The 27,370-nt window shown below is 32.1% G+C and overlaps 2 protein-coding genes and 2 pseudogenes across 2 annotated transcripts; all 4 read left to right on the top strand.

Annotated features, from left to right (window-relative positions):
- Positions 1-22,249, top strand: part of LOC107493039 (uncharacterized) — a 28,771-nt pseudogene extending 6,522 nt beyond the window's left edge.
- On the top strand, positions 11,066-13,845 carry LOC107493040 (peroxidase 9-like; annotated as a pseudogene).
- LOC107493041 (pre-mRNA-splicing factor ATP-dependent RNA helicase DEAH7-like) lies at positions 15,399-21,749 on the top strand. Its single transcript, XM_016114119.3, has 13 exons — positions 15,399-15,646; positions 15,904-16,234; positions 16,509-16,813; positions 16,986-17,083; positions 17,374-17,485; positions 17,773-17,950; positions 18,039-18,268; positions 18,353-18,529; positions 18,717-18,788; positions 18,883-19,059; positions 19,227-19,288; positions 19,379-19,531; positions 19,616-21,749. The coding sequence occupies exons 1-13, from the start codon at positions 15,641-15,643 to the stop codon at positions 21,069-21,071; spliced, it is 3,357 nt and encodes a 1,118-aa protein (XP_015969605.2). The 5' UTR covers positions 15,399-15,640; the 3' UTR covers positions 21,072-21,749.
- A 178-nt stretch (positions 22,250-22,427) lies between the features above and the next one.
- On the top strand, positions 22,428-24,433 carry LOC107493111 (peroxidase 9-like). The gene is made up of 4 exons (XM_016114187.3): positions 22,428-22,831; positions 22,959-23,150; positions 23,394-23,559; positions 23,961-24,433. Exons 1-4 carry the CDS (start codon positions 22,556-22,558, stop codon positions 24,371-24,373), a joined length of 1,047 nt encoding a protein of 348 aa, XP_015969673.1. The 5' UTR covers positions 22,428-22,555; the 3' UTR covers positions 24,374-24,433.
- The last annotated feature ends 2,937 nt before the right edge of the window (positions 24,434-27,370 follow it).

Genomic DNA, 27,370 nt, shown 5'->3' with positions numbered 1-27,370 from the left:
ATATCATATATATATATATATATAATATTTATTTTTGATATTGTCCAAAATTAAATTGAAATTATGTTCAAAGTCTTAATACCATAATTGAGATATAATTAATACCTAAAATTTTAATAATTTAATACCTAAAATAAATTAATTAAATAACAACAATTAATACCTAAAATATTGAAAATGAATTTTTAATAAATGTGAGAAATAAAAAGAAAAAAATTAATAAATAATATTAGTATTTAAATGAAAGAATCGATAAAGAATAATAATTATAAGTAAAAATAGTATTTTTATTTTGAAAAAAAAAACACATGAGAAATTGTTTAAAAATCCGTGTCATGTACATGATAATAAATTGTTCAAAAATTCGTACTATACACGTGATAAGGTTAAAATTATAATTTTAAATTATTTTATTGAAATTAATTTGAATCGTAGTAATTTGATTAATAAAAAAGTAATATGTTATGCGTTCATTTTTTCTTAATCTAGTGTTATGTGTATCAACTTTAATATAGTTATTAATCATTTTCGTTAATCTAATTTTTTTTCTAACTTTATGATTTAAAATAATAATTTAAATATTAATAATTAAACAAATTATTATATTATAATTACTTACGTTTAAAATAACAATTATTACTTTTGATTTGGAATTAAATGAGAATAAAAACGAATATTATCTTTTGTTCTTTAGATAATTATCTTTTAGATTTTAGATATATTATCTTTTGGAATTTAGATACTATTTTATTTGGCCTTTAGTGTTTAATGGGTGCCATACTCAAATATAAATAAGCCTTCAAGGTTTTGTTCCCCAATATACTAAAGCCATCTTTATTATTCTTTTTCCATCAGAAGAATCACAGTTCAGCGAAAGATCCAAATTCTTCCATCTATTCATTTCCGACTTTTACAAGTAAAGGTATGCTTCTGCATTATGATATAATTTTGGTGATTCAATATGGATTAATATGGGTTAATAAAATTATTTATTCCAACACAAGTCTCTTTCTCCGATTCCAACGTACTGAGGCCCCGGCTCCCCCCTAATTTTTTAATATCGAAGCTCACTTTCGTATTTTCCCCTAAATTGCTCTGAACTTCACAATTAGGGATTTTTTAAATTCATAATGGAGCTTGGAGCTGCTGCTTATCCAAATCCAACTTGCATCATGGAGGTTAGTATCATATTCATGGCCCTATTCCTTTTGCTCTTTTAGGAGAAATATTTAGTTTGTCATGATGTTGTCCTAGTGTCTAGTATATTTTTTGTGAAACTGACCCTTGAGTGTGTATATTTGTTTTATGAAGGACATGAAGAATATTTTTAGTCATTATTGAATATGCCAATGATTGCTTTTGTTCATCTCTCCAATAAATAAATACAATATTTTTTTGTCCAAAATAAGTGTTCCTATATTTTCACTGCTCAATATTATATCACTAAGAAGTGGTAGTAGAAGACTGCAACATATAGACAATTTTAAAAGTAAGGAGCCTTATTTTGAGAGGTATTCACGTAGTAGGTATGGCCATGAATACAACAGAAAGAGGGAACATTATTCTGAGATGGATTCACGTAGTAGATATGACCATGAACGCAGTAGAAGTAAGGAGCCTTATTCAAAAAGGATTCCCGTAGTAGGTATGACCATGAATATAGTAGAAAGCGAAGCAGATATGAGGGTTCCAGGAGAATACTTGGTATGTTATTGTTATTATTCTGCTTCTTGTAATTTCCCGTATTAATCCGATTACTGAAGCCAGATATGCAGTAAATTAATCCAAATTTGAAATGCTAGCAAACTTTCTGCTTTTTTAATTTTGTATCATTATATCGAACAGAAATTTAAGAAAATATCATTTCCAAGAGTATAATATGCAAGTTATCCCCAACACATTATTTGTAAGTGTTTGGTACCATTTTAAAAAAAGTTTCTAACTTTTCGAAAAGTTAAGTTATAACTTTTTGAAAAAGTAGAAATATATGACTTCTCTACTTGTCGATAAGTCATTTTACCACTTTCTTAAAAAAAATTAATTTCAAAACAAAAAAAATATAGTTTCCTTCTTGACTCTATAAAAAATACTGACCCTTCACCACTATTTTCACTCAAGGTCTGCTAGAAGCACTAACCTTCTACCATCATTCCACCATCATTCTCACACAATGTTTCAAACCTCACTATTTTTACGTAATGATTCATTTGATGGAAGTATTGATCCTCTACCACCATTTTTATTTTCAGACAATATTATATCTTACTACATATATTCCTTCTAAGTATTTTTTTATCATTTTATCACTCTATTTTTTATTATTAAATTTGTATTTAACTGTGGTATGAAATTTCAGTTTTAATTTTATTTTTTTCACAAGTGATTTTATAGCTTGCTATTATTTTCATAGTTAGTTATAGCAAGTTCTTGACCTCAATAAAGAAGAAAGGAGTTCTAATAGGAATAAAATAAAAAACAGCAACATAATATACATTGACACACATTTTATAGTTATTTTTTATTTTCACCTACCATATCATACATAATATTAGTGATTAGGTTAGGTAAAATCAACATTTATTATTGGAAAGTATTTGTTATCATCGTTATTTTAATATTCATTTTTTTCTGTAAAAAAATTTATTTTTTGAGTTATTTATCCAAACGCTACAACTTCAAACAATTAAAAATTCAAACACAAAATAACTTATTTATAAACTACTATTAATAAAAGTCATTATATTTTAAACTCTTTTTTCAAAAAAACTTATTTAAATTATTTACCTAAACTGAACCTTCGTATTATTATCATCATTATTATTTAAGAGTTACCAGTGTTTTATTTGCTGACTGGGATGATGGGCAATGGGAATGGGAAGATACTCCTCGAAGGGACAGTGTCTCTAGTTCTAGACGTCATCAACCTTCACCATCCCCTATATTAAAATTAATTAAAAATTTTACTTAATTTTATATTTATTGAATAATTTTTTATATTTAAATTATATACTCAACAGTTGTAAAAGAATAAAAATTTTATATGATCTAATTAATTGAAATCTTGAAATTTAATATTTTAATTTTTTATAAATAAAAGAATTAATTATATTATTATATATTTTCATTAGAGTAATTTATTGAGAATTAGTTAATATCTTTATACCACAAATAATCATTTAAAATAATTTTATAGATTAAATTAATTTTTTAAATTAATACTCTATGTTTCAATTTTATTAAAATTATTTTACTCAAATTCAACCCGAAATTCCCAATTCCAAACGCAAACCCTAATTCCTAAATTAATTTAGAAAAAACCCTAACCCACTTACCCTTGACCCCATCGCCGTTTCCCCCTTTCACTCATCAGCTTCATTTTTCATCACACAGAGCAAAGAAAGAGAGACCCGAAAGAGAGAGAGAGCTGAACGGAAGAGAGAGGGAGATCCAGAGGAGGCGCCGCTTGGCCAGAGCTGCCGCGGGGAGGGTCCTCGCCGCTGCCGCCATAGCCATGCAGTTGCTGTCTAGTCGTCATCGTCGTCGCGCTCGCCAGAACCGAGGCAGAGAGCAGCGCCGAGAGGAAGCCCGTCAACTCCATCGCCGCCGTCGTGCTCGCAAGTATGGAGGAAGCCCGTTGCTGCCAGCTTTGTCGGATCTTTGTCATCGAACCCGTCCTTGCCGCCGCCATTGCAGTCGCGAACGGAGGAGGGTGAAGAGGCACGAAAGGGAGCGTCGCGGTGTTGCCGTGGTCGTCGAGTGGCTGGGCTTGCCATCGTCGCGGATGGGTGGCTGTTGCGCCGCCGTTCGTTGCTGCCTTGTCCGTGCTGCCGCTTTGATCGCCGGTAACCACCGGTGGAACCCCATCTTCTCGGTAACGTAGGGTCGAATTACGAGTCTTGCATGCTGAATTCAATGGTTGTTGCCTGCGACATCAAGCTGCTGCATCATCACCGGAGCTGTTGCTGCTCCGTGTTCTCGGTTAATCGTAAGTCTGGTAAGCTGTCCCTTGTTCCGAACTCTGTCAGTCACTATTCTGTTATATGTTACTAAGATTCCTACGACATGAATGCCTTAGGATCGAGTTCCGGTTATTGTATGTTACAATTCAAGCTGTTTCGGTTGTTGCGGAAGTGGATAAAGCTGAGGTTAGGTCGCTGGCCAAGGAAAAAGGGGTTTTTGGCGCGTTTTGGTTTTGCGAGTTTCGACTTTGACGTAGGGGTTTTCTTAAAATTTATTTTATAATTCAGAGTTGTGATAAATAGATATTGATGCAAAAAGATATATTTCTGTGATTATATTTGTCTTGTGGATGTGATGGTTTGTTGAACTGGATTATTGGATGCTTGATTGCGTGAGTGGTGTATGGTTGTTGATAAAAACCGGTTTGAAATGTTATTTGCTTGATTATTGTGAAAAGTGGATTTTTCTTGGTTTTGGAGTTTACTTAGTAATATAAATGAATCGATTCTGGGGGCTGGTATGATTTTATAAATGAATTACTATTTGAGCTGATTTGATTTTAAAGAGTTTTACTGTTGGAATTGGTTTGATTTAAAAATAATTTGGTATTGGAACTGGCTCAACTCTGGAAAATGTTTGAGATTTGGAAATGGTTGAAAAAGATTTGAGAAATGTTTGGATGGGACCCGAAAAGGGTGGCAGTGTCCGAGTTTTAGAGGAGATGTTGTCGAAATTTTATAAAATTGGAAGTTCCACTTTAAGTATTATCTGAAAAGATTTGGTTTTAAACATTACATGTCTTAAGGTTGATTTATTTATCAAAGAAAGAAATATGTTTTGAATTGGGATTGTCAATGAGCGGAATGGAGAGAAGGATGATAAAGATTTTCTTTGAAATATGATTTTTGAATGAATTTGAAAAATGAGACATGGATTGATAAATGATGATGATGTTGAAAATGTTGAGATATGGATTGAGAATGTTACATGAAGGTTAATGCCATGGCTTGATAAATGATTATATATTGATTATGAGAATGAAATGGCTTATGAATGATGATATCTGAGATACGAGGTTCCCTGGATTAAGTGCCGTGGCTTGTCACCACGTGTACCAGGTTGAAAACTCAATTCTCTGTTGACCCTACGATGTAAGTGTGACCGGGCACTATATAAATTCCTGGGAATGTTACCCCCATTGAGCAATATTGATTATTTGAGAAAAAGCTATGCATAGGCTCTTGGGGATGCACGTCGGGGGACAGTCTAAGTACAATTCAGACTTGTCGGGTTGGCTGGATAACCGACAGATGAGCCTCATCAGCCATAGGACAGACATGCATCATATGCATTTGTATGCTTTGCTTGGGTTTGAACTTGTTTTGGTTTGCCTAATTGCTAAACTGTACTTAACTGCTACTTCAACTATTTGCTGTAACTGCTACCTACTTGTGCTTTCCTTGTCTGTCTTGCCTATGTTTGTCTTGGCGTGCTACATTTGAGAATGAACTTTGGTATTGAATTAATGATTGTATTGTTTGATTGTGTGGTTGGTTTCTAATTGAGATTTTCTTATAAGATCAAGAAAAGGTTTCGGATTTATGAAAGATTAAACATTATTTCTTCGAAAAGGTTTTGAACAATTACCTATTGTTTTTTTTTAAAAAACAATTCATAAGGCAATGATAATCACTGAGTTTGAAAACAGTTTTCTTATTAAATATCTTCTTATGACAACTTTGAAATTCCGTGGTGAGACCGTGTGGTTAGGTTCTGAACCCCCTACAGCTTTACCTTTTCATGAACCGGTTGAAGAAGCATTAAGAGGAGTTATACTGCGTTTGGTTTATAAGTTGTTGTATTAATTAGATTATTTTCTTCCTTCGCCTTTATTATTACAAGTTTGTAAGAGGGATAGGAATTGTATGTTTTATATGTATGTTATATTATGAGTTATTATGTAAGGAGTATTGTATATGAATCTATGTCTGTTTGTATTTTTCTTAAGATAAAGTGTTTATTTCCGGTTTTCAAAGAAATAAGTGATATAGTGTCGAGTCACAGGCTCCTATTTTAATATTTAGTATGTAAAGTAGTCGTAATACTTCTTGCTATTAGAATAGCGCAGCCGGAAACGTGACTTCTGATAGTGAGGGTGTTACATATAAAATAGAGGAGAAGAAAATGTTATTTTAATACCTAGTAAAAGAGGAGAATGAAATTTTCTCTTAATTTTAATAGATCCATGAGTTATTTTTTCTTTTTTTTTTTTCATATCAAAGAAAAGGAAACGAAGAATAGTAGACTATATTATTCTATTTTTAAATGAGGTATCTAAAAAACTTAATTTCTAAATTATAGAGTCAATTGCAATAAATTAAATAAGTAGGTTATTTTAAAAATTAAGAACTTTATTTTATATAATGACAATGTACATTTATAATGATAGTGTTATTTATATATAGTTGAACGTATACTTTAGGTTTTCTTTATATATTTTACTTGTCTTAGGAATTAAATTGGGAAAAGCTAGATAATCAATAATTTTTTTGAACAATATAAATAATTACCAATTAAATCAAAATATATTAAATCTCTAAATTATCTGCCTAAATTTTAATATTAGAATAACTATGGATACACCAAGTGAAATGCACCAAAACATTAACAAAAACCCGAAAATCCTAAACCTTGATACCTGAGCCTTGTCAGCGAGCTGAACGACGAGTCGTCCAACGGGAAGAGGAGACTCGTAGGTATACGAATAGTTGATGCACTCGTTGCGCATGTAGCGCGAGAGAACGCGGCCGTCGGCGGTGAGTCCGGCGATGGCAATGCCGATGTGGTCATCGACTTTGAAGATCTTCTTCTGGTGAGAAGAGAGCTCGGAGTTGGCCTTGTTGGCGCATGCTAAAACGACGTGCGTTTTGGATCGGAGGCCAATTGCCGCGGAACCCTACTTCACTGCCTCCATTGCGTATTCAACCTTATTAATATTTATTATTCAGTGGTCAAGATTCAAGATTTACTAATTTTGTTCTCACCAATGACCAGCCTTCCAACTTGATATGCTCGATCTGATTTTGTATCTAATTCTATTCTTTGTGCTTACACTGCAAAAGTTCTTTGGGAATAGAGTGCAGGCATTGTAGTTATCTTCTGCCTGCATGATAAACTAGTAACTGAGTCTCTTTGATTCCATTTGTTTTCAACTACCTGAAGACCACTTCTTATTTATGAAAATGGTTGATTGCTGAATACATATATGTCCTTATACTGTTTCTTTTGAGACAAAGTATTGTCAGTTGACTCAATTTTTTGCTGTGAAATTTGGACAGGCTTACTTCTCCAAATCCAAGGACATACATTGGCTCCGGAAAGGTTTCTGAAATTAAGAGTGCAATCCATGCCTTGGACGTTGAAACTGTAATCTTTTATGATGAGCTATCACCTGGGTAAGGGCCCCTTTATATATATATATATGATGATCGATTTGAACATATCGAATTTTATAGTCATGTTGCCGCAAAAGCAATGCCACTTTGGATCTCACATGACATTAATGTCCCTTGTTAATTCTAGGCAATTGCACAACCTGGAAAAGGTTTTTGGTGGGGACGTGAGAGTTTGTGATCGAACTGCTCTCATCCTTGATATATTTATCAGGGAGCAGCAACACATGAAGCATCGTTACAGGCAATTATATATGTATATATAAATGGAAATTTTTTTTCTCTTCTATTTTGTGTTTCGTTGTCAGAGCCAGCTTTGGCAAGTAGGAGAACCTAAATGCCATTTCTAAAAATCATATGGTCATTCTAGGTTTCATTAGCACAAATGGAATACCAACTACCGCGTCTAACAAAAATGTGGACACATCTTGAGCGTCAATCAGGAGGAAAGGTGAAGGGAATGGGAGAAAAACAAATAGAAGTGGACAAGCGTATTTTGCGAAACCAAGTAAGCAGCCTTTTACAACCACGCCGAAGTTAAAATCAGCTATATTTCATTCAATTAATGTGCTGTGTGCTTATGTCATTCTATCTGTGAAGTTATGTAGGCACATTGTATATCCGATTAGTAATCTTTCGTTACATAGATTATGCATTTCTTCACTGTTATTTCTGCTTTCTCTCTGGAATCTCAGTTTTTGAGTAATATTCTGATGCCTTTGCTTTGACAGATTGGTGCACTTAAGAAAGAGCTAGAATCTGTTAGGAAACACCGACAGCAGTACCGTAACAGGCGTTTCTCAGTACCTGTGCCGGTGGTAGCCTTGGTTAGTTCCTTAAAAGTATATTGAAGCCATTTTTTTTGCTTTTGCTGATATTGTCTTTGTAGCCTATATATCATGGTAATGTATATTACATAAGTTATCATTCTTTGTATATTCTTTGTGTTGACACTTTTTTATTTGACATTGTAGGTTGGGTACACAAATGCTGGAAAGAGTACCCTTTTAAATCAATTAACTGGGGCAGATGTTTTTGCCGAGGATAAATTATTTGCAACTTTAGATCCAACTACAAGGAGGGTCCAGGTCAGTCAAAGTATACTTGGAGAGCATGCATTTTCTTTTAATTTACAAATGATCCATTCTTGTTACATTCTTGTTTGCTTTCAACTATTGTGCATATATTAAAATGAGATTCCACTCCAAAAAAATAAGAACTAATAAAAATAGGTTATTCTTTATCTAAGAGGATAGCCATGTTCCATGGTTAAATTATGCAATGGCTGTACAGCCAAAAAAAATTTATGTTTCCAACTTAATATACAATATAATTAAGTTTTTACAATTCAGATCATTGTTAATTTAACATGCCATGCTTTCTTTGTCTGCTGTCAACCAGCTGAAGAATGGAAAGGAGTTTCTCCTAACAGACACTGTTGGTTTTATTCAGAAATTGCCAACTCAACTGGTATGAGAGTTAACCCTCTTAAAAATATTGTTTCTCTGTTATATGACCAAAATGTTGATGCTTATTTGGTGTTTTACTTGTAACATTATCAACTGTGAAATTCACTTGTTACCGACTTCTCCTTTCTGACTTCTGTAGGTTGCTGCCTTCATAGCTACGCTGGAGGAGATATCAGAGTCATCACTTCTGGTGCATGTAGTTGATATCAGGTGAGAGGAACTTCAATATTGGTAAAACTGCTGAGAGGGAACTTTATTATCAGAGAATGGAAAAATAATAGAGATACAGGTGTTGACCTCTACATTATTATCTCATTAGTTACGTTTTGTTTAGTGCAGTCATCCCCTGGCAGAGCAACAAATAAATGCTGTTGACAAAGTTCTGTCAGAACTAGATGTATCATCTATTCCAAGATTGATGGTTTGGAACAAGGTATTGGAGAATAGTTTGTTAGTTTGTGTGAAAATAAGTTTTGTTTTTCTTTTTATTTTTGGATCAAATTCTTTTATCGAGATGAAGAGAAGAAATATAGAAAAAGATAGGACAAGGTATCCTCTAATACGAAACGAACAAAAGAAAAGAAAAAAACTATCAATGAAGTAGAGCTTCTTTAATCACCCTGTTGGTTAAGAGGACCAAGATGAATTTTGTTCCTTTCATTAATGAGCTTTACCAAGCGCCCTAAGTTTCTCATACAGCATGAACTAGAAGTTGAAAATTTGTGTATATCTGAATTCTTATGTCAGGTTGATAAGGCTAGTGATCCCCAGAAAATCAGGTTAGAAGCTGAAAATAGAGATGATGTTGTATGCATATCTGCATTAACGGGTGATGGCCTACCAGAATTCTGTAACTCAGTTCAAGAAAAATTGAAGGTACAGAACTTGAAAGTCATTTTGAATATAATCTACATATGCACTGTATTATATCTTGCTTTCAATTTGTTAGAACATTTGCAATTTGCTCATTAAAACTTTTCTTCTTTTACAGGACTCCATGGTGTGGGTTGAAGCTTTTGGTACCATTTGAAAATGGAGACCTTCTCAGCACCATACACCAAGTTGGAATGGTTGAGAAAACTGTAAGTAAATATTTCCATTCTCATTTACCAAAAGCCACATTTTGATCAGTGCCTTGAATATTCTTGCCTTTTAAACTATTATAGGTTATATTTTATTGAGTTTAATTTCTATGTATTGTTAAGAGTTTTACACTAACTTATAATCAAGTGTTGCCACATAAGCAAAGGTAATTTACTTCCACAAACAGCATCTAAAAAAGAAACGACATTTTCCTACATGGTAGTACTTGATTACATGTTAGTGTAAAACTTTTCGACACTGACAATACATAAAAGTTAAACTCAATTGGCCTATGTAGCAACACTGTACTGGATATCAGTGTAAAATGCATTGCAATTAAGCTCAATTTTGTTTATTGTGTCATGATTTTCTTCCTACCTTACAGTTTCACTTTGAATTCACATTTAGGAATACACAGAGCAAGGGACATATATCAAGGCACATGTGCCCCTTCGTTTTGCAACATTGCCGACACCCATGAGGCAAATGTGTGTATCCCAATCTTAACTTCTTAAATTTATATAATTTGGTAGTTTATAAAGTTATAAATATCTTTTGTATCATACATGTCACTTTAAAGATGTACTTATTTATGTAATTCTTGTAATCATACTCCCGTGCCCTTTAAAAATTTAAATACATATATGACTAAGGAACTATGGGAATGCAAGTTTTGCAAAATGTGATTGCAACTACATTTGTCATACATGATTCCATTCCTTTCTTTGTTTTCAAACATTAAGATGGCATATTCTGCAAAATTCCTGAGATACATCAGCAATATCTGTTGCATTCAAACGGAAATTTGTTATGCTCATCAGCAATAACCAATAGCACATTAGCAGAGATGTGGTGTGCTTTATATATATAAAAAAACTTGGTGATGTTTCAAAGGTACTCAGAGTAATGCTACCAACATTTTAAATTTGATTACATTTTATTGTGAAATATATTAAGTTTGATTCAATAAATGTATAATTATGTTGCTTATGTATCATGATTTTAGTGATCAAATATTGTATTAATATGCATAAGAATTTCTTTCTAGCTGTTGACTGGTGTATGCCCAAGTCATGAAATCAAAATTGCTGACTCTAAAGTATGAACTGCCTTTACCAACTCTTTGAAACATTTCTCCTTAAGCAATTCACAGTGCAATATGGTTCAATATTGAAGTTCACCAATGTTCATTTGTGTAACATGAATGGAAACTGAAAGTATTCAGTAATGTCAGGCCCTCAGGGCACTTGTTCTATTCTTCGAACCAAAGTCCTCTCTCTTTTTCCTTGCATCCCATAAAGAAACCAAAGAAAGAATGAAATACAGCTATTCAAATAGTGCTGTTATCTTCTTTTGAAAATAAATTATGACAAAGTCAAATTTCAATTGTTCTACACGTAAGAAATATCTTCTGAGATAATTTACATGAATCAGCAAGGCAAGAGAATGTGATTATTCAGTATGAATAATAATACTCAAAAAAGAATAAATTTATCTGATAAAAGATAAATTTGTCACTTTTAAAACTTTTTTGATATCATTTTTATCCCTTATAATTTTTTTGAAGGATGAGATTGGTGTTTATTGTAAATAAATAAAAGGCATCTAATGCAACAAGATGCCTAACTTTAGAGAATAAGTGTAACCCTTTATTTGGTCCCAAATCAAAGTGGCATTCCCCATGTGATCATGACAGATACATGTACATTTATTTCCATTTTCGGCCGAGTACTTATCTGCCATACTTTTAACCTTAATAGTAGTGTAAAACTTTGTACAGTGCTTAAAAATTAAACTTGGAGGAAAAAATGGATTCTTTGCCCCTTTTTTATCAAATCTAGAGCAGGTAATAGCACAACCACTGTCAAACAGAATTGAACAAATTACATCAGAAATTCAGAATCAAGGCAAGGACAAATATGGATGCTGTTTGAAGAAGTCATTAACTCATAGCTCTTTTGCTTTCCCGGTTTGGGTGGAAGAAACCATGGAAGTAGGGGAGGAATATCTTATGGTCTTTCTCCTCAGTTCTACCAATTCTCATGCCCTCAAGCCAATGGCATTGTCATGTCAGTGTTGGAGAAAGCCATGGCTAAAATCATGAGAATTGCTGCTTCTCTTCTTAGACTTCACTTCCATGATTGCTTTGTCCAGGTGAATCTCATTTTATATATATCCGTTATAATAACTGTTTCTCGGTGGTAAGTTGCTTCATGTTCTTTTTGCATGAATAGAACAACTAGTATTCATAAGTTCTTTTTTTTTTTTTAATGGCAGGGCTGTGATGCTTCGATTTTGCTGGACGATAGCCCTGCAATAGTAAGCGAAAAGAACTCTGGCTCGAACAAGAATTCCGTCCGAGGTTTTGAAGTGATCGACGAGATCAAGGCTAAGTTGGAAGAAGCATGCCCTCAGACTGTGTCTTGTGCAGACATTCTTGTTCTTGCAGCAAGAGGCTCTACTATTCTTGTGAGAAAACCACACTTTAATCTACTTTAATTGCTTGTTATATGATAGAGATTAATTTCGATAAGCAATAAAATATCTTACACTGTCAATTAATCATAATATCATCTGTATAGAAATTAAATTGACCGAACATTAAAATTTAACTTTATGACCGAACATTAAGATTAAATTGTTATACTTACATTTCACTTTAAAATGATTATTGATATATATGGATATGCTTAATATCTTAATGATAAATGAAATTTAAATGATTATTTTTGAAACAGAGTGGAGGGCCTAACTGGGAGCTACCATTAGGGAGGAGAGACTCGAGAACAGCATGTTTAATTGGTTCAAACAACAACATTCCACCACCAAATGCCACCATTCAAAATCTAATACATTTTTCAAGGGTCAAGGCCTTGATGAAGTTGACCTTGTTGCCCTCTCAGGTCAGAATACAATTGATTCAACCTATTTTCCTTCATTTATATATAATTTTTGTCATGCTATATCATAGTCATCTATCTCCATCTTCTTTGTTCTCATCAAATCATCAGTTATGAACACTCGACATAAATATTTTTTTATACAATTTTTCTAAATATTTATTAAATTTTATATTAGTAATGCTTGCTAGTACTATACTCTACCAAAAATTTAAAATATTTTAGACATATTAATACTTTCTTCTGCTAAGTTTAGTTGAAGATATAATAATTCTTATTAGTGGCTTAACAACCAAATATATTACACGTATTCATGTGCTTATTATTCTGAGACAATAAACAAACAAAACGTAACTGTTAGACCCTGATACTTGTTAAATGCCTAGTTAGACAAGCCACTTAATTAATCTTTCTGTGCTTCATAGCTTAGTATTAATGATCACATTTTATGGATTTTTACTCTTTTTTTTGTTAATTATATTATTATTAGGTGCACATACGATTGGGGTGGCAAGGTGTGCAACATTCAAGCAAAGACTATACAACCAAAATGAAAAGAACGAAGCAGATGTGTCAATAGAAAGAGCATTCTACTTTGGTCTCAAAACAATGTGTCCAAGATCAGGTGGTGACAACAACATTTCCCCATTGGACTTTGGTTCTCCCAGGATGTTTGATAACACTACTTCAAGTTCATTCTTCAAGGAAGAGGCTAACTTAATTCTGATCAAGTTCTTCTCTCTGGTGGTGTCATCAAGACTCAAGAACTGAAATATGCTCAAGATGAGGCTTTCTTCTTCCAACAATTTGCTATGTCTATGATCAAATTGGGAAACCTTCTACCCATTACCGGTTTTAACGGCCAAGTTAGAAAGAATTGTCGCCGAGTTAATTAATAATTAATTAAGTATAATTATGCGTTTAATTAGTAATATTATTGACATCATGATGATATATAAAAGTAGTAAACACCTAATTAAATTGAGGGTGAACCGTTGAAAATAAAATACACTCAATTATTCTGAAGCTGATAAAAATATTTTAAATTTGTTATCGATAAAATTTTTTTAAAATAATTTAAAATTATATAAAAAATGTTTAACTGTAAATAAAAATATTATTTATTAATGAAAAAATGTAATGTGATTCACTTATCAGCATAAAAAACTTAATTTGTTATATCATTATTTTTTATTAACGTAAAATGTCTCAATTTAGATGTATATTTTTTTCATATTTTTAAATAATTTAAGAATATTTTTATTAATAACAAAATTTAAGATTATCAGTAATCAAATAATTGGATTTTTTATTTTAATAAATAAAATAATTATAATAATTACTGAATAAATAATTTAAAAAATATTTGTCGAAATAAATATCTTTCTCTTATCTTGTTTACACTTTAAACGAGATATATGTATATATAAATAATTAAATATAATTTTTAAAAATAATAAAAGATATTATAATTTAAATTGGACCAAACTCTTAAAAGTGGAACATTTTAAATAATAGAAAAGATGGACGATTTTAAATAATAAAGAAAATAATAGTGCATTTTAAATAATAAAAAAGATGGACTGTCCATTTAAAATGAAAAGCATACATAATTGTACCGTTAAACTGCCTACTATTAACATGATTATTTTTTTTCTAATTACCCATTATTAATACTATTGCTAATGTATTATTTGGGCCAATATACAATTTAAATAATGGATAGTTAGAAAAAAATAATCGTGTTAGTAGTATGTAGTTTAACGGTACACTTATATATGCTTTCACTTGTTTAAATGTGTTAACGTGCTTATTTTAAATAGACAGCCATCTTTCTTATTATTTAAAATGCACGATTAATTTTTTTTATTATTTAAAATCGTCCATCTTTTCTATTATTTGAAATGTTCCATTTTTAAGAATTTAATCTAATTTAAATTATTAATATTTTTTATTATTTTTAAAAATTATATTTAATTATTTATATATATATATAAAATGAAAAAAATACCTCTGTCTTTCACAAATTTTGACACCGCGCACTAACACCAGTGTTGCTTCAATTTTTTACATATTTATATTCTTACCAACTTAGATAAACGAGGTAATTGACTAATTTGTAATTTCACACACTCTGCAGCTTAGTCTTCATGCATATATTACTTGTTTGTATGTTATAAAATCGAAAAAAAAATTAATAAAAAAGATTTTTTTATTTTTAATGTATTTGATAATTTTTTAATAATAAAAATAAAAATATTAAAAAAATAAAAAATATTATTTTAAAAAATTATAATTGATATCTTTTTTTTAAAAGATTTTTTAAAAAAAATATTTTTTATATAATAAATAAATAAATAAATACTGTTATATTATTTTTTTGATATGAAATATCTAAACATAAAATTACTTGTATTTTTTCATAAAATCTTTAAAAAAAAAACAACGAGTGCGAGTATCCAACAAATATTAGTAATATACTTTTTCTTCGTTTTGGCGCGTAAACCTGATATGAACCTTCTCCTCCATAATTCGGTTGGAAACCAGTTAGAAAGGGCTGCGTGCCGTCACCTTGGTCGCGAGGTCCAGTTGATCAGTTGAAGCAAAACGGCGTCGTCCTTCAAGTCTCTCTCTCCGATTCCAACGTACCCTAATTTTTTAATATCGAAGCTCACTTTCGTATTTTCTCCTAAATTGCTCTGAACTTCACAATTAGGAATCTTTTAAATTCATAATTGAGCTTGGAGCTGCTCCTTATCCAAATCCAACTTGCATCATGGAGGTTAGTATCATATTCATGGCCCTATTCCTTTTGCTCTTTTAGGAGAAATATTTAGTGTTTGTTTGAACACCATTATTTTGATAAAAAAATCTTTTTTTAAAGAAGAAAAACCTTTTTTTATTTTTTCTTACATTTTCACTGCTCAATATTATATCACTTCATACTGTTGCTTTCATCAGTTAGCAACTCTTGTTCAATTAAAATTTAATATGTTGAAGTTTTGCTGCATGTCTCGTTATGATATTTCAACTTTGAAGGTCCCTGCTTCACCCTCTGGATATGAAAGGGAGAATGATAGGAATGAGAGGAGGCATCACAGAGATGAGTCAAGAAGTGGTAGCAGAAGACTGACACATGTAGACAATTTTGAAAGTAAGGAGCCTTATTTTGAGAGGGATTCACGTAGTAGGTATGGCCATGAATACAACAGAAAGAGGGAGCATTATTCTGAGAGGGATTCACGTAGTAGATATGACCATGAACGCGGTAGAAGTAAGGAGCCTTATTCAAAAAGGGATTCCCGTAGTAGGTATGACCATGAATATGGTAGAAAGCGAAGCAGATATGAGGGTTCCAGGAGAACACCTGGTATGTTATTGTTATTATTCTGCTTCTTGTAATTTCCCGTATTAATCCGATTACTGGAGCCAGATATGCAGTAAATTAATCCAAATTTGAAATGCTAGAAAACTTTCTGCTTTTTTAATTTTGTATCATTATATCGAACAGAAATTTAAGAAAATATCATTTCCAGAGTATAATATGCAAGTTATCCCCAACACATTTGTAAAATCTGGCTCTTAGTATTATCATCATTATCATCATCATTATTATTTAAGAGTTACCAGTGTTTTATTTGCAGGCAGGCCTGACTGGGATGATGGGCAATGGGAATGGGAAGATACTCCTCGAAGGGACAGTGTCTCTAGTTCTAGACGTCATCAACCTTCACCATCCCCTATGTTTCTTGGTGCCTCACCTGATGCACGATTGGTTTCTCCATGGTTAGGAGGCAATACTCCTTATTCTTCTTCTCCATGGGACCATGTGTCTCCATCTCCTATTCCAATACGTACTTCTGGTTCTTCAGTCAAATCTTCTACTTCTAGATATAGTGGAAGGTCCCATCAACTTACTTTTTCTTCGGGAGCTTCAAGTTCGTATGAGGTATATCTTGTGCTTAATAATATCTGTTTTGCCCTTGTTTAGTTGATAATTGATCTGAGATACTTTAAATAGATGATTTTAAACTGATCACTAACAAAATGTCTAGAAAGGTTCCATGGTTTCATTACGGTCGTTTCTAATAATATGCATGTACATCTTGTCATGTGTTCAGGATGAAGTGACTGATAAGTCCGAGTTTGGTGAAGAACACAAGTATGAGATTACTGAAAGCATGCACGCAGAGATGGAATATGATGCTGACCGGGCATGGTAATTATGCTAATTAAACTTCATTTTGAGAAGTATCCATTTTGATGTTGTGTTAAATCCTTGTATTTGACATGTGTGGTGTTAAGTTCTTGGAAAATAATTTGGTTCCTTTTCTATGCTTGTCTTCTATAATACGTGCTCGGTCAAATTTAGGTTAAAATTAAGTTTGACCTTGTGATAGGGTTGAAGTTATAGATGACCTTTTAAGCCTTAACATATATTGTGTAATTTTCAAACTTTCACTTTTTGATGTATAATACATCAATCTGATTAAGATTATCTTTGTGTAGGTATGATAGAGAGGAAGGTAGCACAATGTTCGATGGAGAAGATAACTCATCCCTTTTTCTTGGAGATGAGGCTACCTTTCAAAAAAAAGAGGCTGAGCTTGCCAAAAGACTGGTAAATAACTAAACATTAAGAATTCTAATTATATGTAAACTAATATTTGCTGCAAACCGTTATACACACACAACTTCTTGTTACTTGCAAATTTTTCTTGGATAAATTAAAGATAGTTCCTTGTCATAAGTAGAACTGATACATATTAAAACTGAAATGTCACATATGAAGATGTTCTATACACCGTGTTATATATCTTATATATGCAGCATGGATTGTGCATTGTTTTTAGCAACTTGCGTTTAGTTATCTTGTTAAAGTAATCAGGAGTTGTTAACAAATAACAGACTAGAAGAGATGGGACCAAGATGTCCCTTGCTCAGAGCAAGAAATTGTCTCAGCTCACAGCTGATAATGCTCAATGGGAGGACAGACAACTGCTGAGATCAGGAGCCGTTAGAGGTACAGAGGTTCAGACTGAGTTTGATGATGAGGAAGAACGCAAAGTTGTTCTTCTGGTGCATGGTAAATCTTCATCTGGCTAATGGATGTTTTATGCAGTTTGTATGGCATTCACCTCTTTATACTGATTATTTTTTACCAACATTCGCAGATACAAAACCTCCATTCCTTGATGGCAGAGTTGTTTTTACTAAGCAGGCAGAGCCAATTATGCCAATAAAAGATCCAACATCTGACATGGCTATAATTTCTCGTAAAGGATCTACTCTGGTCAAAGAAATACGTGAGAAACAGAGTTCAAATAAGTCTCGTCAACGTTTTTGGGAGCTTGCAGGCTCAAAACTTGGCGATATCTTAGGTGTTGAAAAGACAGCAGAACAGGTATTCTTCTGGAACAGTTGTGATCTTTGCTTTCTCTTACTGGTGTATAAAGACTTATCCTTTTTAAAATCCTTTCAAATGCAGATTGATGCAGACACTGCTACAGTGGGTGAACAGGGTGAAATAGATTTTAAGGAAGAAGCTAAGTTTTCACAGCATTTGAAAAAGGAAGAGGCTGTGAGTGATTTTGCCAAGTCAAAGAGTATTGCAGAGCAAAGGCAATATCTGCCCATTTTTTCAGTGCGAGATGACCTATTACAGGTTGGTTTTTTCTTTATTGTATGTGTATCTCATAATCAGCTAAGAGAAGAAGTGGGAGATTAATATAAAAAATTGAATGTAGTACCCACAAAAATGTTTTGCCCTCTCACTTGTGAAGAAAGTGAGAAGCAAATAGAGCCAGTGGTTCATATATGTTGCAATAATTTGTTGATATACACTTGTGTAGGTAATTCGAGAAAATCAGATTGTGGTAGTGGTTGGAGAAACAGGCTCAGGAAAGACAACCCAATTGACACAGGTGCATTGTCCTTTTCTTTTCTTTTCAATTATTTATTACATGATCATGTTTGTCCAATCAAGACAGAAATTTGACATTTGAGTTTTCTGAACAGTATCTGCATGAGGATGGCTACACTATAAATGGTATAGTAGGTTGCACCCAACCCAGGCGTGTGGCAGCTATGAGTGTGGCCAAGAGAGTCAGTGAGGAGATGGAGACAGAGCTGGGTGAGAAGGTTGGCTATGCTATACGGTTTGAGGATGTGACTGGGCCAAATACCATTATAAAGGTAAACACTTATTTTATAACACTGGAACTATTGTGCTATTGAATGTGGTTTCTTTTCATTGTATTTATCCTTTGAGCATACACAAGTCTAACATATACATTAGTTACGTGCACACATTATTAACTTTTGTTGCTATTATTCTAAACTTAAATGGTTGAATTTTACAGTACATGACAGATGGGGTTCTTCTACGAGAAACACTCAAAGACTCTGATCTAGACAAGTATCGGTATGAAAATATTGAGAAAATTCACCCTCAACAATGACATTTATGGTGTTTCTGCAAAAAAAATAACGTTAGTATCTGAAACTATTGCAGGGTTATTGTCATGGATGAAGCCCATGAAAGATCATTAAACACGGATGTTCTTTTTGGAATATTGAAGAAAGTTGTAGCTCGGCGTCGTGATTTTAAGTTGATTGTCACGTCAGCAACGCTGAATGCACAGAAATTTTCACATTTCTTCGGAAGGTGAGTTTCAGCTCCTCAATCTTGTCTAATATCTCATTTTCCACATTTTGGTTGGTTCACGATCTAATTAGGGCATTCTTGCAGTGTGCCAATTTATCATATTCCTGGGAGAACATTTCCTGTGACTACATTATGGAGTAAAACTCCAGTTGAAGATTATGTTGAAGGTGCAGTGAAGCAGGCCATGAGGATTCACATTACTAGTCCTCCAGGTGACATTCTTATCTTCATGACTGGCCAAGATGAGATTGAGGCAGCTTGCTACGCCCTTGCAGAAAGAATGGAGCAGATGGTCTCTTCTTCAAAGAAAGCATTCTATGTCATAGACACAGGTTATGGTAAAATGAAGGTGTATAACCCAAGGATGGGAATGGACGCTCTCCAAGTCTTCCCCGTCAGCCGTGCTGCTGCTGATCAGCGTGCTGGTCGAGCTGGTAGAACTGGGCCTGGTACATGTTGTCGACTGTACACAGAGAGTGCTTACCTAAATGAAATGTTGCCCAGCCCTGTCCCTGAGATTCAAAGGACTAACCTCGGCAATGTGGTCTTGTTGCTGAAATCTCTTAAAGTTGATAATTTACTTGATTTTGATTTCATGGACCCACCTCCGCAAGATAATATTCTCAATTCTATGTACCAGTTGTGGTTATTGGGTGCCCTTAACAATGTGGGTGCCTTAACAGATCTTGGCTGGAAAATGGTTGAGTTTCCACTGGACCCTCCACTTGCCAAGATGCTTTTGATGGGTGAACAGCTAGGGTGCCTTGAGGAGGTTCTGACGATTGTTTCCATGCTTTCAGTACCGTCAGTTTTCTTTAGACCCAAGGACCGAGCAAAGGAGAGTGATGCTGCACGCGAAAGATTTTTTGTGCCAGAATCTGATCACTTAACCCTGTACAATGTCTATCAGCAATGGAAACAGCATGATTACAGAGGTGACTGGTGTAATGATCATTTTTTGCATGTTAAAGGTCTAAGAAAGGCCAGAGAGGTGAGATCCCAGCTGCTTGATATTGTCAAGACACTGAAGATCTCTCTAACCACCTGTTGGCCTGATACAGACATAGTCAGAAAAGCAATTTGCTCAGCATACTTCCACAATGCAGCAAGATTAAAGGGTGTTGGAGAGTATGTCAACTGCCGGACTGGGATGCCGTGTCATCTACACCCCAGTAGCGCACTCTATGGCATGGGTGCAACTCCGGAGTATGTGGTTTATCACGAGTTAATCCTAACCACGAAGGAGTATATGCAATGTGCTACAGCCGTGGAGCCCCAGTGGTTGGCTGAGCTTGGACCCATGTTTTTCTCTGTTAAGGAGTCTGATACATCATTGCTGGAGCATAAGAAGAAACAGAAACAAGAGAAGACGGCCATGGAGGAGGAGATGGAGAATTTGAAGAAGATGCAAGCAGAGATTGAGAGAAAACAGAAGCAGGAGGAGAAAGAAAAGTTGGCTAAGCAGCAACTGCAAGTCTGCATGCCAGGTTTGAAAAAGGGGTCTTCCACATATTTGAGACCAAAGAAACTTGGTTTGTAAATAAAGTTGTACTCTCAAGATGTGATTGCATATATGACTAAGGAACTATGGGAATGCAAGTTTTGCAAAATGTGATTGCAACTACATTTGTCATACATGATTCCATTCCTTTCTTTGTTTTCAAACATTAAGATGGCATATTCTGCAAAATTCCTGAGATACATCAGCAATATCTGTTGCATTCAAACGGAAATTTGTTATGCTCATCAGCAATAACCAATAGCACATTAGCAGAGATGTGGTGTGCTTTATATATATAAAAAAACTTGGTGATGTTTCAAAGGTACTCAGAGTAATGCTACCAACATTTTAAATTTGATTACATTTTATTGTGAAATATATTAAGTTTGATTCAATAAATGTATAATTATGTTGCTTATGTATCATGATTTTAGTGATCAAATATTGTATTAATATGCATAAGAATTTCTTTCTAGCTGTTGACTGATGTATGCCCAAGTCATGAAATCAAAATTGCTGACTCTAAAGTATGAACTGCCTTTACCAACTCTTTGAAACATTTCACCTTAAGCAATTCACAGTGCAATATGGTTCAATATTGAAGTTCACCATTGTTCATTTGTGTAACATGAATGGAAACTGAAAGTACTGAGTAATGTCAGGCCCTCAGGGCACTTGTTCTGTTTTTCGAACCAAAGTCCTCTCTCTTTTTCCTTGCATCCCATAAAAAAACCAAAGAAAGAAAGAAATACAGCTATTCAAATAGTGTTGTTATCTTCTTTTGAAAATAAATTATGACAAAGTCAAATTTCAATTGTTCTACACGTAAGAAATATCTTCTGAGATAATTTACATGAATCAGCAAGGCAATAGAATCCGATTATTCAGTATGAATAACAATGCTCAAAAAAGAATAAATTTGTCACTTCTAAAACTTTTTTGATATCATTTTTATCCCTTATAATTTTTTTGAAGGATGAGATTGGTGTTTATTGTAAATAAATAAAAGGCATCTAATGCAACAAGATGCCTAACTTTAGAGAATAAGTGTAACCCTTTATTTGGTCCCAAATCAAAGTGGCATTTCCCATGTGATCATGACAGATACATGTACATTTATTTACATTTTCGGCCGAGTACTTATCTGCCATACTTTTAACCTTAATAGTAGTGTAAAACTTTGTACAGTGCTTAAAAATTAAACTTGGAGGAAAAAATGGATTCTTTGCCCCTTTTTATCAAATCTAGAGCAGGTAATAGCACAACCACTGTGAAACAGAATTGAACAAATTACATCAGAAATTCAGAATCAAGGCAAGGACAAATATGGATGCTGTTTGAAGAAGTCATTGATTCATAGCTCTTTTGCTTTCCCACATTAGAAGATTTGGTGAAGAGTGAGAGTGGTTTGATTTGATCACTCTGAGTAGTATATATACCAAACAAAACCAATCCAATAATAAGAACATGCACACTTCAAAAACCAAAAACAAGAAACTTCTAAACTCTTGGCATTTTTCACAATGCATTTCATCAAACTCAATAATCTTCTTGTGATAGCTTTGGTTTCAACTTCACTACTATCTTCTTATGCGTACCCTGGCTTCAACTTTGATTGGGGTGGAAGAAACCATGGAAGTAGGGGGGGAATATCTTATGGTCTTTCTCCTCAGTTCTACCAATTTTCATGCCCTCAAGCCAATGACATTGTCATGTCAGTGTTGGAGAAAGCCATGGCTAAAAACATGAGAATTGCTGCTTCTCTTCTTAGACTTCACTTCCATGATTGCTTTGTCCAGGTGAATCTCATTTTATATAATATCCGTTATAATAACTGTTTCTCTGTGGTAAGTTGCTTCATGTTCTTTTTGCATGAATAGATCAACTAGTATTCATAAGTTCTTTTTTTTTTTTTTTTAATGGCAGGGCTGTGATGCTTCGATTTTGCTGGACGATAGCCCTGCAATAGTAAGCGAAAAGAACTCCGGCCCGAACAAGAATTCCATCCGAGGTTTTGAAGTGATCGACGAGATCAAGGCTAAGTTGGAAGAAGCATGCCCTCAGACTGTGTCTTGTGCAGACATTCTTGCTCTTGCAGCAAGAGGCTCCACTATTCTTGTGAGAAAACCACACTTTAATCTACTTTAATTGCTTGCTATATGATAGAGATTAATTTCGATACGCAATAAAATATTTTACACTGTCAATTAATCATAATATCATCTATATAGAGATTAAATTGACCGAACATTAAGATTAAATTGTTATACTTACATTTTACTTTAAAATGATTATTGATATGTATGGATATGCTTAATATCTTAATGATAAATGAAATTTAAATGATTATTTTTGAAACAGAGTGGAGGGCCTAACTGGGAGCTACCATTAGGAAGGAGAGACTCAAGAACAGCAAGTTTAATTGGTTCAAACAACAACATTCCACCACCAAATGCCACCATTCAAAATCTAATAACATTTTTCAAGCGTCAAGGCCTTGATGAAGTTGACCTTGTTGCCCTCTCAGGTCAGAATATAATTGATTCAACCTACTTTCCTTCATTTATATATTTTTTGTCATGCTATATCATAGTCATCTATCTCCATCTTCTTTGTTCTCATCAAATCATCAGTTATGAACACTCGACATAATATGGATATAGAAATACACCGAATTTTTATAATGGTAAGATGTAAAGATATCATTTACATATATAAATATTTTTTATACAAATTTTTTTAAAAATATTTATTAAATTTTATATTAGTATTAATGATACAAACAAACGTAACTGTTAGACCCTGATACATGTTAAATGCCTGGTTAGACAAGCCACTTAATTAATCTTTCTGTGCTTCATAGCTTAGTATTAATGATCACATTTGATTGAGTTTTACTCTTTTTTTTGTTAATTATATTATTATTAGGTGCACATACAATTGGGGTGGCAAGGTGTGCAACATTCAAGCAAAGACTATACAACCAAAATGGAAAGAACGAAGCAGATGTGTCAATAGAAAGAACATTCTACTTTGGTCTCAAAACAATGTGTCCAAGATCAGGTGGTGACAACAACATTTCCCCATTGGACTTTGGTTCTCCCAGGATGTTTGATAACACTTACTTCAAGTTCATTCTTCAAGGAAGAGGCTTACTCAATTCTGATCAAGTTCTTCTCTCTGGTGGTGTCATCAAGACTCAAGAACTTGTCAAGAAATATGCTCAAGATGAGGCTTTCTTCTTCCAACAATTTGCTATGTCTATGATCAAATTGGGAAACCTTCGACCCATTACCGGTTTTAACGGCCAAGTTAGAAAGAATTGTCGCCGAGTTAATTAATAATTAATTAAGTATAATTATGCGTTTAATTAGTAATATTATTGACATGATGATGATATATAAAAGTAGTAAAATTTTATGTAGTGAAATATGTGGCTTCTGTGTGGTACTTTATTTGATAGTGATTTAATTTGTGAAGTGCTGATTGAAAATTATGTTATATATAGTAGTTAAGATAAGATGGGGACAAAAATATATCTCCAAAAATTATTTCACCCTTTTGTTCAACTTTTTTTTTTCTTCTTGATTTAATCGATACCGTGATTTCTTTTATTTGTAAATTGAAATAAAAGTAACTTTTTAATTAACATAAGTTATAAAATTTGTGTTTGACAAGATTATTTTTAACATTTAAAATAATTTTAATATATATAAATATAATAAATTATATGTAATAAAAAGTATTTTAGAAAAAAATAAATTAAGCATCAATTCTTCTAGTATCTCCATTATATATAGTATATAGAAATAAAGACTAGTAGCACTAAGGTGCCTAAAAATAATTATATATTGGTGACTTATCTTCAGCCCATTCATGATGATTTGGTGTTTTGTGAAGATATTTACTTGGTTCTATTGCCTCTTTTACTTTTTAATGTGTTTTTTTTTTTGTGATTAATAAGTGTTTAGTTTATAGTATTATAGCATATACAGTTTTATTTGTCATATTTACCAGTGATTTTTCACATTAATTTTAGTGTACTTTTATTTATTTTCACAATGTTAATACATTAAGAGTATATTTCACTTTAATTATTATTTCTAATACTATTTAACAAAAAAATTGTAATAATTGAGGGATATAATAATAATTTTATATATTAATCTTTAAACTAAAATAAGCATAAAATTAAAATAATATATTTGTATAAACAGTTCTCATAAATAAATTAAAGTTTGTTAGAACAAACGTCGTTGTTAGTTTGTTACATTACCTTTCTAACTCCATGGCTCGTGTAAAAACTCATCACACTTGATTTGAAACTTTGAATAGTCATGACTTAGGAAATTGTCAAGGATTTGGTAATTATTTATGTGTAATAAGTCACAAAATATAATCAACATGATTGAGACTCTTTGGCCTTGCATTATGAGAAATCTTATTGTTTCCACATGGAAAAAGAAAGATAATATATATAATATAATTATTAAATCAATGTCCTACAAACTCCACACCTGTTTTGAAGATGTCTTCTCTAATGTAATTTTTTTCTTCCATTGAAGCGTCATATATATTATGTACATAAACATTATAATTATAAAGGTGATAATTTATCTAACAAGTTAAGAACCACCAAGGAGTGAAATGTAATTGTCACTCCATTTTCCTATTACTTTATGGATAAAGATAGAGAAGGTCTTCTTAGAAACAAATACATAAAACACCTAGATGATATTCCTTCCATTTTTTGTAAAAAAATATTTGCTTTATTTTTAAGTCCCTTGATAAATTAATATATGTAGATAAAATTTAGAAATTTGTTTATCTAAATACATTAATTTCTCATTGAATCTAATAAGCAAAAAGATAATTATTTTGATAATGAAAAAGTAACTTATTACACCAATATATAGAGTATCAAATTTTCATTTAGAGAACATCTCTATAAAACTTGATATAATACAAAAGAATTAGACACATCAACATCCAAATTAAATATTGGTTTCACAATGAAAAATATTTCAGAAGATAATTATCTCAAGACTTATTTTTACTCTAACTAAAGCCATATCTCAAAACTAAAATCATATTTTATTGGTTAGGTAATGAGGTTTAATAAACTGAATTTTTTATTTTAATAAATAAAAAATATAATAATTACTGAAATAAATAAATTAATTAAAAAATTATTAACAAAATCTTATCTTGTTTACACCATAAATAAAATATATGTAAAATTATTTTATTTATGGTGTAAATAATATAAGATATATATATATCTTTACATGTATACGTGTCTTATACATATCTTATTTATCGTATAAACGAGATAAGACAAGTCGTAAATTTTGATAATAATTTTTTAATTTATTTATTTCAGTAATTATTACGTTTTTTTATTTATTAAAATAAAAAATCCTTAATAAGCTAGTGAGCAAGCAGTGATAAATAAATAAAGGAAATAGAATTGAAGGTAGTGGCAATTATTTTAATTACTTAATTAGTCTTATAGAGACTTGGAGTAGTAATATATCTCAATGTTATATTCTACTAGAAGAAGAGAAAAATTAAGTACATACCATCCGATCTGTTGAAAGTTCAATTGAGAGAAAAAGTAGGAAGCCGACAAAATTTGTTAACCTAAAATTCAATGGATTCCTACTTGTAAATTATAATTAACACTTGATATAAAGAGTTCAATTTTCTCACTTTTCCTCCTTATATAATATAATACGTTATACTAAAAATTAATCATATATTATGTTATACTAAAAATTAATTACTAAATTAATTATCTGTATGAAATATATATCTATATATTAAAAATTAATTATTAAATTAAAATATATATCAAAATATAAATATATATTAAAAATATATAAATAACACATAATTTTATATATAAATATATAATATCTGATCTAGTAATTATTTTTTTATATAATAGATTTTTTTTGTTTAAATTTATTTTTGGAGGAGACATGTTCAAAACAGATGTGTAGTACTAGTTTGCCGTACGACATGATGAAAGTAGTTATGCTTCTTTTTTATTATGGGAAAAACAATAAGTTTTCTCTCACAATTAATTAATACAACAAAGCCAAAAAGTCTATCATGTTGATTTATTTGTGAATTAGTCTTGATCAATCTTTGACAATTTCCTAAGGCGACTATTCACATTACAATGACAACACTTATAGTGTTTTTTATTCAATTCCCATAAAGAACTATAGCTAGATCTGATCTCCTTATTAGAATACAAGAAGAAGAAACAAAATTTTATCTCATTAAATAAAAATAGTGATGAATCTAAAAAATTTTGACAGCGAATATAA

Source organism: Arachis duranensis, chromosome 6 (genome assembly GCF_000817695.3).
Source record: "Arachis duranensis cultivar V14167 chromosome 6, aradu.V14167.gnm2.J7QH, whole genome shotgun sequence".
Classification (NCBI taxonomy): domain Eukaryota; kingdom Viridiplantae; phylum Streptophyta; class Magnoliopsida; order Fabales; family Fabaceae; genus Arachis; species Arachis duranensis.
Note: the sequence above shows the minus strand (reverse complement) of the source record. Positions and strands in the feature narration are given on the sequence as shown.

Bases quoted from the DNA above. Each gene is read 5' to 3' on its own strand.
- LOC107493111 (XM_016114187.3), top strand. From the start codon at position 22,556: ATGCATTTCATCAAACTCAATAATCTTCTTGTGATAGCTTTGGTTTCA. The intron at 22,832-22,958 runs GTGAATCTCATT...TTTTAATGGCAG, and splicing joins TCCATGATTGCTTTGTCCAG to GGCTGTGATGCTTCGATTTT. The intron at 23,560-23,960 runs GTCAGAATATAA...TATTATTATTAG, and splicing joins TGACCTTGTTGCCCTCTCAG to GTGCACATACAATTGGGGTG.
- LOC107493041 (XM_016114119.3), top strand. The intron at 18,530-18,716 runs GTTGGTTTTTTC...ACACTTGTGTAG, and splicing joins TGCGAGATGACCTATTACAG to GTAATTCGAGAAAATCAGAT. The intron at 19,532-19,615 runs GTGAGTTTCAGC...GCATTCTTGCAG, and splicing joins TTTTCACATTTCTTCGGAAG to TGTGCCAATTTATCATATTC.